Source organism: Danio rerio, chromosome 13 (genome assembly GCF_049306965.1).
Source record: "Danio rerio strain Tuebingen ecotype United States chromosome 13, GRCz12tu, whole genome shotgun sequence".
Lineage (NCBI taxonomy): Eukaryota > Metazoa > Chordata > Actinopteri > Cypriniformes > Danionidae > Danio > Danio rerio.
The window spans coordinates 23,293,427-23,307,500 of NC_133188.1; the positions used below are offsets into that span (position 1 = coordinate 23,293,427).

A 14,074-nucleotide genomic window follows, 5' to 3' on the forward strand; every position below is an offset into this window, starting at 1 on the left:
ATTAACTACAAATTAATTTGTCAGGGCTTATTAATCGTAAAGGCTTCTCAACACCGTGTTTTTGCACAGAACAAAACTGCAGCAACTAAACAAAGTTATGCCAACTGTGCGCTAGTTTGTAGAACGAGATTAATAACCGTGCACTAACTAACTATGACTGAGGCTATTAACTAAGGCAAGCTTGTTCAAGTTTGTAATTTTCAATGGAGGGAAGCGTTCGCAACACATTCACGCTTTTCAGGCACACCTAGTTGAGATGAAAGGGACTTTTGTGACTGCTGGAACTGCATACAGCTAAAGTTTAAGGAAGAAGCAATGGAAATTACACAGGTTTGCTAACCCATTTAAACTCACCTACAAATAATGGTGCCGATGAGAGCGATCATGTGGCGAGTGTTGACCCACCAGCTGAGATCAATCTCGAGTGTTTTCGGAGAGTGCTGACAAACTCAACCCTGTTTCACACCGCAAGTGTGAGCAGTGCATGTTTTTTTTTTTTTTTTTTTTTTTTTTTTTTTTTTGCCATCCATGTTAACAGATTAGAGCTTTTACACTGCACGCAGAAGCAGCTTGTCAACGCGAGACATGATCGTCACTGAAGCAGCAGTGCCATAATAGTTTTGGCACTGGGTCTTTTTGCCACGCTGCACACGCTCAATTAACAACGCATTGATAACGACCAAAAACACATTGAATGATATTAAAAAGTAGCAGTTTTACCCAATAAATGCATCCATAATCGCCACATATTTATATAGTCAATCAAATGAACTTTTAAAATGTCAACTAATATTTATTTAGGCCCGAACTACAAAACAAAATCTAAAATAATTGTAGTTTTAATCTAGTGGGGTTTTGAATTCAATTGATGCAAACAATTGTGATAACAGTGAAACCGAAATTATTATTTAGACTTTAACCATACAACTAAAATTTATAATCATTGCATCCCTACTCTGAAGCATCTGGGATGAACCATCACACTGTGGAAACGTTCTGTGGTCAGCTGAATCAGTATTTCAGGTATTTTTTTTTGGTAGAAATGGATGCCATGTGCTCCAGACCAAAGATGAAAAGGACCATTTAGACTGTGACCAGCAACAAGTCCTAAAGCCAGGGTCGGACATGGTATATGGATTTGTCAATTTCCTTGACACGTCTGTGATAGCATCCTTAATGTTGAAAAGTACATCGATTTTGGAACACAATATGCTGCTTTTTTCAGGCAGGCCCATGCATATTTCAACAAGACAATGCAAAACCACATTCTGAACATTAAACAGTCATGGCTGCAGAGGAAGAGGATACAGTGTTTGACTGATCTGTCTGCAATTCTGACCTGCCTTTAATGTGGTGTTAATGTGTGGTGCATTTTGAAGTGCAAAATGCAACAATAAAGACCGCGTACTGTTGCCCACCTTAAGACTTGTTTACAGGAAGAATGGGACAAAATTACACTTAAAACGCTTATTTACTTAGTGTATTTAGTAGTCTTTAAAGTATTCTGAAAAGGATAGGCAACATTACAGTGGTAAATGCTTTATTTTTTAAACTTTTTAAAATGTGTTGCAAAAACTAGAAAATGTGTTTATTAAAAAAACAATAAACAATCATAAGTAACTCATTAAATAATGTTTGTTGTATTGTCTGTAATGAAATACAAGTCAAACGAAATTTAGAAATCACTACGTTTTTTTTATTTGTGTTTTCCATCCTGCCACAACTTTTTCTGATTTAAGGTTTTAGATTTTTTATTCATTTATTTTTTTTAAATCTGTGAAAATGATTGGTTATATTGCTAAAGAAGGCCGTTATTTGTTGTCTGGAGAGGGGTCAGTTGCTTTAAAGATGCCTATAGATTTTGAAATGTCAAAAATCTTCTGTTGAGCCCTGGTTCTGGTTTTATATATATACAGTATATATATATATATATATATATATATATATATATATATATATATATATATATATTTTCTTTTTTTATTTTTTTTTTAATTTCCTTTTATCTAAGCAAAGTCGCATATTGTGGTACTGGTACTACCAGAATTAAGTAGCAAATAAATAAATAAATTAAGTAATTAATTAAAATCACTAGTTAATTTTTACATAATTGTTGTTTATATCAGTCCTCTTGAAAGCTATTCAAACTCTGACTGTTAGAAAGTTTGCACAAACTAGTTGATTATAGTCATAGGTTATAGTAACTTTATTAACTTTGAGCGTTACATTTAGGCTTCAAAACTTCCAGGTTGGCCCTCAGAAATACTTCATTATCGCTGCAGCAATTTATTGGAAGGCATACAATATGTATATTTAATTACACTTAGTGAAAAAAGGAAATCATTAAAGTTAGCTAGTATATATATTTTTTTTCCAATTGTCTGATTCATGTATTTGATTTGCATATTACACTACCTCCAGCTCTTAACATAATCTTAATTAGAAGTGCGTTTCTTAAAGTCTTCTAAAATTTTCAAAACACCCTCCTGAGAGACTGTGGGCTGCGTGCCTCAAGCAAATACATGGATATTTATCTCTTCCTCATTCATCTGGCTTTGATAAAATGGATGAGCTTTTTAATCAGAAGGTAAACTGCGCTGTCTGTCACAATCATTCCAGAGGGCTTTTTAATTATTATTGCTTTTTATTTTTTAATTTATTTAAAAAACAATCTTTCTAAACAAAGAGACCATTATAGAGATTAGGAAGGGAAAAAAACATATTCATAAAAATTAAAGGCTATTAAAATAATAAATGGGACAATGGAAATAAAATAACAATAGACGCATAATTTGGAAGAACACTCTTTTAGTCATAGTCACTTCTGTACTTTTGAACAGATAGATGTTTCCTTGCAATCCCTCATTAACTTCGGAAAGTCTTTTTGAGTATGTATTCTTTGAAGAGTGTTTTTTTTTTCTCTATCTCTGCTCTCTTAAAGCTTCACTAAATGAGCAAGAAAAACAGTAACAATTAAAGAGCGCTTAAGCCTTTCACCCACTCCTCCAGCTAATTGGTGACACTGCAATTCGGTTTAGCCCAATTACACACTCTCTTTCACTCTTATGTTGATTAACGTTCATCCACCTCTCCCTTTTTCCTCCTCCTGTTTTTTTTTTTTTTTTTGTTAGGACAGAAGCCATATGAGGCCTGAAGTGTTGAATGAACAGGCTCATATCGCAGATGATGTTATTGGCGTCCCTGAACGCTGGCACTGGATGGAGATTGCAGGCAATTGATTTGACTTGTGTTACTGGCTAAAGCCGATTCTCTCCCACTCGCGATTTGGGTATAATGGGGCTTTTGTCCTTTGTGCCTATTAGAGCGAGTGAATACAAGATTATGTGTTATTGTGACTCATAAACATAAACAGGAGCGGGCGGGATGACGGATAGATGCAGGAAGTGGCCGTGATGGTGTGTGTGTTTCTGTCCTCAGCTCCGGTTTGTATGGTTGTTTGTATTGATTGTTTAATCCTCGTAGGCTGTTTGCTTTCTCGGGCGACGTTGGTAGATTGGCTTTCTTCATTCATCCTTCAGAGGCTTCTTGCTACCTGTGATAATCAATACTACAAGCAGATCACACTCTACACAACATGACTGAACAGACACTATATATACAGCAATGAAATAAATAAATAAATAAAACAAGAGGCCACTTCAATTTTTAAGTTTCTCTGGATTTATATGTGTATGGGTTTGTGTATATTTTTAATATATTTTTTATTTGTGTTTATTTTTTATATAAAGATCTTATTTATTCTAATTTTTAGTATTTAGCAGAACAGTCCTGGTTTTTAATCATGACAAGTGGGAAAATTTGTAATTCAAACATTTTATTTGATATTGGAAGACAGGAAGACCTTAATAGAACAATAGAATTTCACTTTAATTAATTAATGTAATTAATGTAATTCATTTCAAACATGCAGTGTTTTAAAAAGGTTTTAAACTTGTGAAACTCATTCTTGATCACATTTGACGTTGATTGATGATCACAGAGAGCTGAACAGATTTTTTGCGGTGGTCCTTAAAATGGGAGGGATTTGGATTCTATTTTAACATAAAAAAAATGGAAAGAAAGACTTATTGTCTTTATATCACCCCAGTATGACTGTGGACACACTGTTGATTAAAGAATGTGAAGTTAACAAAAGTTATGTGACTATATATATATATATATATATATATATATATATATATATATATATATATATATATATATATATATATATATATATATATATATATAACTAAAATTGCATGAATAAGCTCCACCTTGAAAATAAACATATTATGGAAATGTACTGTTTATGCTACACTTTGTTATTAAGTAAATGCAGACTTGGTGAGCGGAAGAGACTTCTTAAAAAAAAAAAAAAAGAAAACATTATACATCTAAACCTATTGACAGGTACAGTACTAACTGGTAGTCTTCTTAGGATAGCCATTACATAAACCTGAAAACAACTGTACTGTTCCTCAACAGCCTGTACAATAGTTACCCTATGCAATCATGTATTTTTAGGTAAGTACACTATAAGTACATGTTAAATACATGTAATATAAAACTTTTCCTGTCTTTTCTCTGACAATGTAGGCACAAACCGCTGCCATTTCCACTTAAAGTGCTTTCTCAGCGACTCATTGAGCAAACTGTCTATCCATCACATCCTCAAACACATTCAATATGGTTTCTGTCCTCAAACAACACCTTCATCAAACCACTTTTAAAAGAATGTGCTTTCATAAGTTTCTCAGTGAAAGTGCTCAGGCATTATTGAGTCTCATTCTCCACCCATTAGAAGCATTATCCAGCTCGTTAAGAATTAATTGCCCTCATCATTAATAGATTTAATAAGGGACCCCTGACTTGTGCTGATTGGGTTTTGAAATATGGTAGATGAAATGGTTGAAAAGCCGGTTTCAGACTCTTGCATTACCTCAACTACTCTATGATTAGTCCAGCGCTAATTTTAGCATTTGAACAGCTCCAGATGTAATGAGCTAAACCCCTAAATTTATGATGCTTAAGCAAAGAGACTGTATTAGAGCCCACATTCCCAAACTGTGCACTTGCAATACCCTTCCTATGGTGCAAAATCAAATCCTGCCTTCATATAACACCCCATATACTTTTTGCAGAGTCTCACAAAGCTTCAGATTGTCTGTCTTGAGATTGAACATTCTTCCTCTAGGCAGTGTGTCTGTGCGGTTGATGGTATGTATTTGTAATAATGCAGACTGAATGGGGGCACTGTTTGAATGTGAATGATGGGCAGATGACATTATTCTCGTATGCCCCTGTTTCTCTGATGTCCTTGTCAGTATGTTGACCCTTGGTTAAGCTCTGCATCCTTTCTGTTACTCACTCATACAAAGCCATAGTGTCCATATGGAATGATTTAAAGTTTTTAGCTTTATGTTAGGTTTAATGTGCTTATGAAGTAGTTGTAAACTGTAATATTATTTTTAAGAAATAATACAGAAAAAGTAAAAATGTATTTAGCAAAAATTAAGGTAGATAGTATAGATTTTCCAATTATTGACATAAATTACTAAATTACAACAGTGAAGAATTGTTGCAATATTATATAAATGTATGGTTTGCAATATACTTACAATTTGTGTGCATTTTAATTTGATGAATTATATTTTGTTTTATATTTAATTTAATAATTTGTTGGTGACTCAGTGGCGCAGTAGGTAGTGCTTTCGTCTCACAGTAAGAAGGTTGCTGGTTCGAGCCTTGGCTGGGTCAGTTGGCGTTTCTGTGTGGAGTTTGCATGTTCTCCCTGCGATTGCGTGGGTTTCCTCTGGGTACTCCGGTTTCCACCACAGTCCAAAAACATGCGGTATAGGTCAGTTGGGTAGGCTAAATTGTCTGTAGTGAATGAGTGTGTATGGATGTGTCCCATTGATGGGTTGCAGCTGGAAGGGCATTTGCTGCATAAAACATGTGCTGGATAACTAGGCGGTTTATTAAGCTGTAGCTACCGCCAATTAATAAAGGGACTAAGCCGAAAACAAAATGAATGAATAATTAATTTGTTGTTTTGTTCTTGCATTAAATAAAATAAAATAATAATAATTCTAAATGGCAATTACATTTTTTGACTTTTTTTATTTTATAAATACACTACCGGTCAAAGGTTTGGGGTCAGTACGATTTTGAAATAAAATAGGAGCAGTGGGTAGAACGATTGCCTCACAGCAAAAAAAGTTTCTGGTTTGAGCCCCGGCTGTGTCAGTTAGCATTTGTGTGTGGAGCATGTTCTCACTGCGTTTGCATGGGTTTCCTCTGGGTGCTCCGGTTTCCTCCACAGTCCAAAGACAGGTGGTGATTAAATAAGCTAAATTGACTGTAGTGTAGGCGTGTGAATGTATGGGTGTTTTCCAGTGTTGGGTTACAGCTTGAAGGGCATCCGCTGTGTAAAACTTATGCTGCATAAGTTGGCAGTTTATTCCGCTGTGTCGACCATGGATTAATAAAGGTACTAAGCTAAAAAAAAAATGAATGAATGAATTTGTCCATGAGTTGTGACACTCATCTCTCCTACATTGTAGGCAACACTACCCACTTGTCTACTAGTGCTTTATCATGTACTGTACTGCAGCAGATGCTGGCCGAAAACTGGGCATGGAACAAATAAATAAATAAATCCACAACAACAACAACAAAATGGATTGTGTATGACTCCCAAATGCTATTCCCCTCTATACTTCAGCTCTGTGCATTTGTCATCATGTTGTGTGAATTCTGCCAATGGTAAAAAAAAAAAAAAAAAAAAAAAAACACAAAGAGGAATGCTGCTTTTTATTTGTGCATTTAAAATTACTAGCCCTTCTCAAGGCCAGCATTTTTTTTTAATATGATCAAACATCTCCCGTCTTTCCAAAAATAGACGTTGTGCAGTCTATGGCTTTAGAGAGAAAATCAGCCCTGTTCACTGCACCGGCTGGCATTGCGTATAGAGTATGATTGACACAACTGTCAGTTCCATAAGGCATTGATTCTTTCATGCTGGATGAACTTGTTTATTATTGATTGTGGGATTTGAAATACAAATATGAAACAGCTGTCCTCAGTCTAGCCTCTGAGGTTAGTGGAATGTTTTCCACGATTGCGATTACAGACTCATGAATTTGATTTGATTGACTGATCTATTGATTTTCTGTGCGTTTTGTCTCCAGCTGTTTCCTGTCCCTGCTGTTGGTTGCGGCTGTGGTTTGGAAAGTCAAACAGACGTGCTGGGCATCACGCAGGAGAGAGGTAACATCTGCACAACATTGATGGGTCCAAACCTAAGTGCCAATTACATGTGGGTTCTTGTTAAAGTTGAAACGTTTAACACCAGAACCATCAGGGATCATTATACACCGAAAATTGTCAGCAAATAAAATTTACACATGCACTACTGTTTATGCCCAAAACATGTATTACATTGCTGCATTACACTGTGTCCTAACAACACATCACAAGATTCCCGTGACATGCAATTTGTCTTTCTGCACCAGACACGACATGACAGAAACATTTCAAGGTCTCGTGAAGTGCTTTGAAATGTGCATTTTTATTCTAAATTTGATGTACTGTAATCTCAATTGAAACATGAAGACAGGGTGAGAAATACAGTATCATAGCTTCTCTTTTTAATAAATATATAAAAAAACAGCCAATAGCGTTTTGTTTTTGAGAGTTTAAGTGCATCACATCAAAAGCAAATGAAAAGCGTCTTGAAGGGAAGGGACATTGGTCAGAAGATTTGATGAACACAATAGACAAGATAAATACACACAAATAATACTAAACTTATTACAGTTTTATTTGTCTTAACCCTTGTATGTATGACCAAAATGACACAGTACTTTAAAATGTTGCTGTGTTATGTATATTGCAGCATTGACATCATGACCTGAAGTCGAACGAACGTACATAAAAAAGTTACACTGCACCCAATCACCTTGTGCTGAATTATGATGTTTTACATGGAACACGTATGAATTGAAAAGCCTTGTTTCAATTAAATTATTTGCAATGTAACTGTATGGTTATATATTTTTGATATGTTGAGTCCTAATATATGAGGATTGTAATTACGTCATTGTGAATGGCATCGTTTTGTTTTAGCGTAAAAGAACCTGTGATCTGTTTTTTATTTATTTTTTTAACCAGTTCATTAAAACGAATAGTCTGAAAAATCTGGCTTGCGGAAAAAAATCGAACCATTCCATCACTAGTTGATGGAGATCTTTTCTTAGTTTCAGTAGAATCAACTGTGTTTTTAATGTAAAATGCAATGTTGAAAAAGACCTCCAAAACACTTTATTCAGCCAAGTGTGATGTCACATGAAGCAGCTTCTGGGTGCAAATGCTATATTAAACTGAATGGGGAGGCTCATCAAATGGTAATAAAAAGTGTTTACGTATGTATGTAACAATGCATTATATTCAAAAATTACAATTGCAATATATATACAGTTGAGGTCAGTATTATTCTTTTTTAAATATTTCACAAATAATGTTTACATAGCAAGAACAATTTTCACAGTATATCTGATAATATTTTGTCTTCTGGAGAAAGTCTTATTTGTTTAATTTCGGCTAGAATAAAAGCAGTTTTTAATTCTTTAAATTAATTTTAAGGTCCAAATTATTGGTCCCTTTAAGCTATTTTTGTTTTCGATAGTCTACAGAACAAATCATTCTATTCTGTTTAGAAATGTGTTAAAAAAAATCTTCTCTCCATTAAACAGGTGAAAAAATGTCTGCTAATAATTCAGGGGGGCTAATAATTCTGACTTTAACTGTATATATATATGTATATACATATATATCATATCATGCCTAATATCAGATGGCCAGAATTTATATCAAATAATTTAAATATTTATATTAAAATGATTTTATATAAAAATCCCTTAAATGTGTGATATGACTAAAAAGTAGTCATAAATAAATATTTTCTCAATTCAAATGAGTAGCGGCTTGGACCCAGAAACAGTATTTCATACGTCACAACTTAACAACCAGATAGCATATGGGTTATGGTGTGGGACCTCCAATTTGTGCAACCAATTGTAAAGCCAGAAATGACACACATTAGCTTTCCTGTGTTTGAGCCCCCACATGCATTTACCGGTTTGTGTTAGCTTGGGTTGTTATTGCTTTTACCATCTGTGACCTCCCATGATGCTCCTGGGTGTAGTTGATCTTTGTAAAACGTCTTATGACTTTAACCTCATTATAGTTTATGAAACACTGTCATGCAGCGTTACTGTGCTCAGATCAGTTAAAGCTGCTCGTTTTATAACGCATTCCTCCTGGTGTCTGATGGGTGTGTAAATGTCAGCCGAACTGCGTCCTTTTAATGAGAGAGGCGCAACAATAAACGCCGCCATTTTCCTTCATTACCCATCTTCACAAACCAATTAACCCTGACAGGGGCTCATGTAGAAGGAATGGATTAGTGTGATGTATCTGTCTAAAAGCCCCAACAGATGCCACCTTCTCTCTCTGTCCTTTTATTCTTTCGTTTGTGTCATTTTAGTGGCTGTGTAAATGCAAATGGGAATTTGCAAACGAGTTGTCATTGAGCGTTTCATAATCAATACAATAATCAAGGACTTGGTAATTGAAAGCTTGTCGAGAGCCATAAGTGTGGAGTTTATTGGAGTTAAATGTGTGCACTTTTCAACCATGGCTGTCACAGTTGTGTTTCACTTTTCATCGAATATCTACTTGTAAAACGGGCATTTAGATAATGGAATCGTTTTAATCAAATAAAAGACTTCATGCTTTGTTCAGCGGCCAAAAACCATTTTGACTAGAGAAATGGAAACACAATGTGATGATTTGATAGGGATGCTACAGTAAATAATTCATCAGTTCAAAGTGTGGTGTACTTTATTGTAGAGACTGGCATCAGAACCAGAGTACTCAGCCGTGACAGCCATGAAAACAATACAACATTGTTTTTCAAACTTCTCACACAAGTTGGAATTTAGTCAACATATCAAAAGGAACATTTTTTTATAATATTTTATTTATTTATTTATCGTGGTACCTTGCAAGCTGATCCTTCAGACAGTAGTTTGTGTCAAGTCCAGGTCAGCACTCAGTGTTTTGCAAGGCTTGTACACATTTTTCTTTTTAGATGCAGCACAACTGAACTGAACAGAATGGAGTTTTGAGACTCATCAATGTTTTGTGAGACACGGTGCTTTTAAAAGTGCTCCTTTTAACTTGACAACGTGGCATTCATAGTTCAAGGCATTCAATAAAAACTGCGAGAACAAAGGCAAGGACAAGAGATACAAGAGATCCGACACGCCATACAACACACAATTTATATCAAGCAGATTTGTAGAGAATGGATTAGAAAATTGCAAGACTGAATTGGAATTAAACTAGTGAAAAGTAACCAGAATTAAAATTTGAATGTTTCAAGAGTTCATGCTTAGATATTGCTTGATACTAAAAGCAGTTTTGGCATGCTGTCCCCGGAGAGAACTCTAAAATCAGAAATAATTGAGGTACTGGCTCCTGCCTGGTCATTTAGCATGAAAAGGTGGGTCTGAGATCAGGTAGGACTCGGGAGCCCCCGATGGTGAAGGAGAAAAAGGTTCATCTGGGATTCTTCAAAAACGAAGATAAAGGAAGGTTATAGATGTATAATTGTAGGCTTGGATTAATTTTAATTGGTTTATTGATGATAGTATAGGTGATTGTAGATGAGAGACCAGCCACCATCAATAATATAATGTGCTCTTCTCGAAATTAGTTTATAAAACTTCACAAAGTGATTACTCTAAAATTAACTAAAATAAAAATTCAATAAAGTGTTTTTTTGTAGCTTTTTATGACAAAATCTTGTGTTAGGTCTAAAAAAGTTCATAAAATGTGAATGTTTTGTGTTCACAGTTGTGTTTAAAAATGTCTGTACCTATATCAGTAACCTCTTGAACCCTTGTCCTTAGCAGTAGTGATATTTGTGAGTTTCAGATGATTTAATTGTGGATGTTGTAGTGTTGCTTGGTCATGTGTTGCTTGTTTTAAGCAATTAGCTAATGGACTGAAAGATGATTCATTCTATGGAAAAAAAAAAGTTTAAAAAATGTCATTGATATTTTGTTTTTATCTAGGAGTTGGTGTTAAAATATATTTATTTCTGAACTGTAAAACAACATGGGTGAAATAGCGCAATTAAGGTAAACAAATGACTGGAAATGGAAGATGTATAAAAAAGTTCAGCAAATAGGATGCTCATCTAAAACATGAAACACACTGAACAACAAACAACTACTGTCAAAACGGATCGAAGATTCTAGCTAATTATCATCTCCAGACAGACCAAAAAAGAAGATCTAAATAAAATACCTGCAAGTTCAGTTACAGCCAGAAGACCTCCGATGGAATCTCAACAACACATTTGAGCAAAAAGCCCCCATAAATCACCATAAATGAAAACAAAACAAAAAACAAGAAAAAAAGCCATGCACACTTCAAATTGGGTAGTCTAAATATAAATGTAGACTCATGAGAAAAAAAAAAAATTTCTTGGTTTGTCTAATGGTATGTCTGATGACCCCTCGGGTACCAAATTTAGGGCGTACTCTCACCATGCTATCCGAACCATGCCCAGGCCCGTTTCCTGGATCGTTTGAGAAGTGTGAGTGCTCTGAATCAGGCTCAGGCACTGTTCACTTGGCCACCGGTTGGAAGAGGTTGGCCTGAGCGCAGTTCACGTGGGTTTTGGCACTGTATGCTTGTAGTGTGAGTGCAAAACGCGCCAAAGCCCGAAACTGAAAGCGAGACGTGACTTTTATGGTTTCATATGGATTTATTAATCATTCTTACTGTTCAGTGAACGCAAACTGCCGTAGTTTATTAAATACGCAAACCCCTCACTGCACCACAGCTGTGCACCTTCAGCAAACCTCCTCATTCCTGCAGCACGAAGGCTTTATGACTGTTTATAAGCGCCAAAAGTGGCGGATCTGTTCGACAAAATATCTGACTGCGTGTCATCACATCCTTAAGGACTGTTTGGCAAAATATTTGACTGCATGTCACTGAATGTCAAATGACTTTAACAATATAACTACAGAAATCTCTACTGTGTTGAGCGAGAACGCTTACTGAACAGTGCAGCATCGATGACGTAAGCGTGCCCAGGCCCGATTGTAATGTGAGTGCGGGCCATCGGGGGAGACGGGAGGGGGGAAAAGCGTGCTTTGGCCCGGATTGAGGCAACTGTAGTGTGAGTTTGGCCTTAAGCCTTAGTTTACAGTAAAGACTGTGAATAATGGTTTATTTAAAAATGTGCACATAGTACAAAAAAACCTTTTAGAATGGATTTTTTTCCCATTATAAAATCTATTTAAAAAAAATTGCGCTTTTCTATGTAGCTTCTATTTTTTTGGTAAAAAAAACCTGTACCTTCTGCACTGATATTGAAGGGACAGTTTACTGCAAACTAAAAATCCTGCCATTGTTTATTTACCCTTTACTTCCTCCAAAACTATGTGAATTTCAAATGTCTTCAAAATATTTTGAAGAAAGCTGGAAACCATTGAAATTCCATGGATGTCAACAGTTACATGTTTTCATCTCCCTTCAAAATATCTTCTTGAGTGTTTAACATAATGAACAAACTTATAAAGGTTTGGAACTCGTTTAGGGTAAATAAATAGTGAGTAAATTTTCATTTTGTAAGAACTATCTTTTTAAAACGACTGTAATAATTATAATAGAAGCTTTTTTGTCTGTGTGCACTGTTTCTCCCCTATATGATTCTGGAACTTATTGCATATTCTTCCTATCCCTTGTTAGTTAACATCACCATATCGGCACACACAGTTAGCTGAAATGTCTACATTATTTATGACATCTGTCCCATATCATCCAGGCCCTGCTGTAGCTCCACTGAAGCTCTTTCTACTCCTCGAGTTCACAGTTATTTTTCACATCCCTCCCGACACAACAGAGCTCAGGTGTCTGGCAGTGATGATGTCCCATCCAGCAAGATCTATCCCACACTGCACCAGGCACATTCGAAAACAGCCAAGCAGCCTCAGATAAAGATCTCATACCACAGACTTTATCTCAGCCGAGCTTTTACGGTTATGTGGAGGCTGATAAGTTGTGATCTCACCGAAGTTTTATGGAGAGCTGCATCACTCGGCTCTCCGCTGCCGCTTAATTGTGTTTCCTCATTGTCAAGCCTCATTGCTGACAGCGGCTATCTTGTGATTTGCCGCGTTGGATACTTTAAACCCGCCGCTGCGGCCCCTTCATCACTCCCTCTCTCTCTGAAGCCATCAAGTGGGAAATTAACAATGCAAATCAATGGAGCTGAATGGTGTATTTTTTATGATCCGCTCTCTCTGATGTATTTAGAGCATGAATGATTATTTCGGAGATAGATTACGGACGGACGGCGCCGTGAGCACTCAGGGAATCAGTCAATATCCTCAAATGGGCCTAATTCATTATTTCGGCCCTCCTTCTTTCTAAAGTGCAGAACGTTGAGGAGGGGGGTGGGATTTTCATTTCATTCCACCAAATGTAATATCATTTCTTTGCAGCTGGAAATGGCTCTCAGTCTGTCGGCATGCAGATTGGAGTTATATATGGAGTAGTCGCATAACGAAACACTATGATTTGTGTCTGGCGAGTCCTAAAAACAGCCACTTTGTGGGAAAATGAAAGTTGCATTTCTAATCCATAAAATTCCCAGGAGTGAGAAATTCCATGCTGATTCCTTACCCGGAAAGGGAGACATAATGTAATCTCTCCAGTATAGTTAATTATGGATCATAACCGAGAGTGTGGAAAACAAATTTAGAACTGGGTTTATGATAATGACTCTCCCAACAATAATTTCTGGATATGAGATCAAACAATCAAAAGCACTTTGAAATTCTAATGATGATGCACAAGACGTCTTGTACAGATGTCTATGAATCTCCTAATAGGGTCTCCCCCCAGCAGACAGGGATTTAGCTGTATTTTGACAACTAACCTCATTAATTTTTGCTTCTATCTTGCCATAAATGTATAAATAAAAAAT

The 14,074-nt window shown here is 35.9% G+C and overlaps 1 protein-coding gene across 3 annotated transcripts in view; it reads left to right on the plus strand.

Moving 5' to 3' along the window:
* atrnl1a (attractin-like 1a) overlaps positions 1-14,074 on the plus strand; it is a 473,626-nt gene that overhangs the window by 292,192 nt on the left and 167,360 nt on the right. For all 3 annotated transcript variants that reach the window (XM_073920776.1, XM_073920775.1, XM_073920777.1), the window contains exon 27: positions 7,194-7,272. In XM_073920776.1, the coding sequence (XP_073776877.1) occupies positions 7,194-7,272 (79 nt within the window). The remainder of the gene's footprint in view (positions 1-7,193; positions 7,273-14,074) is intronic.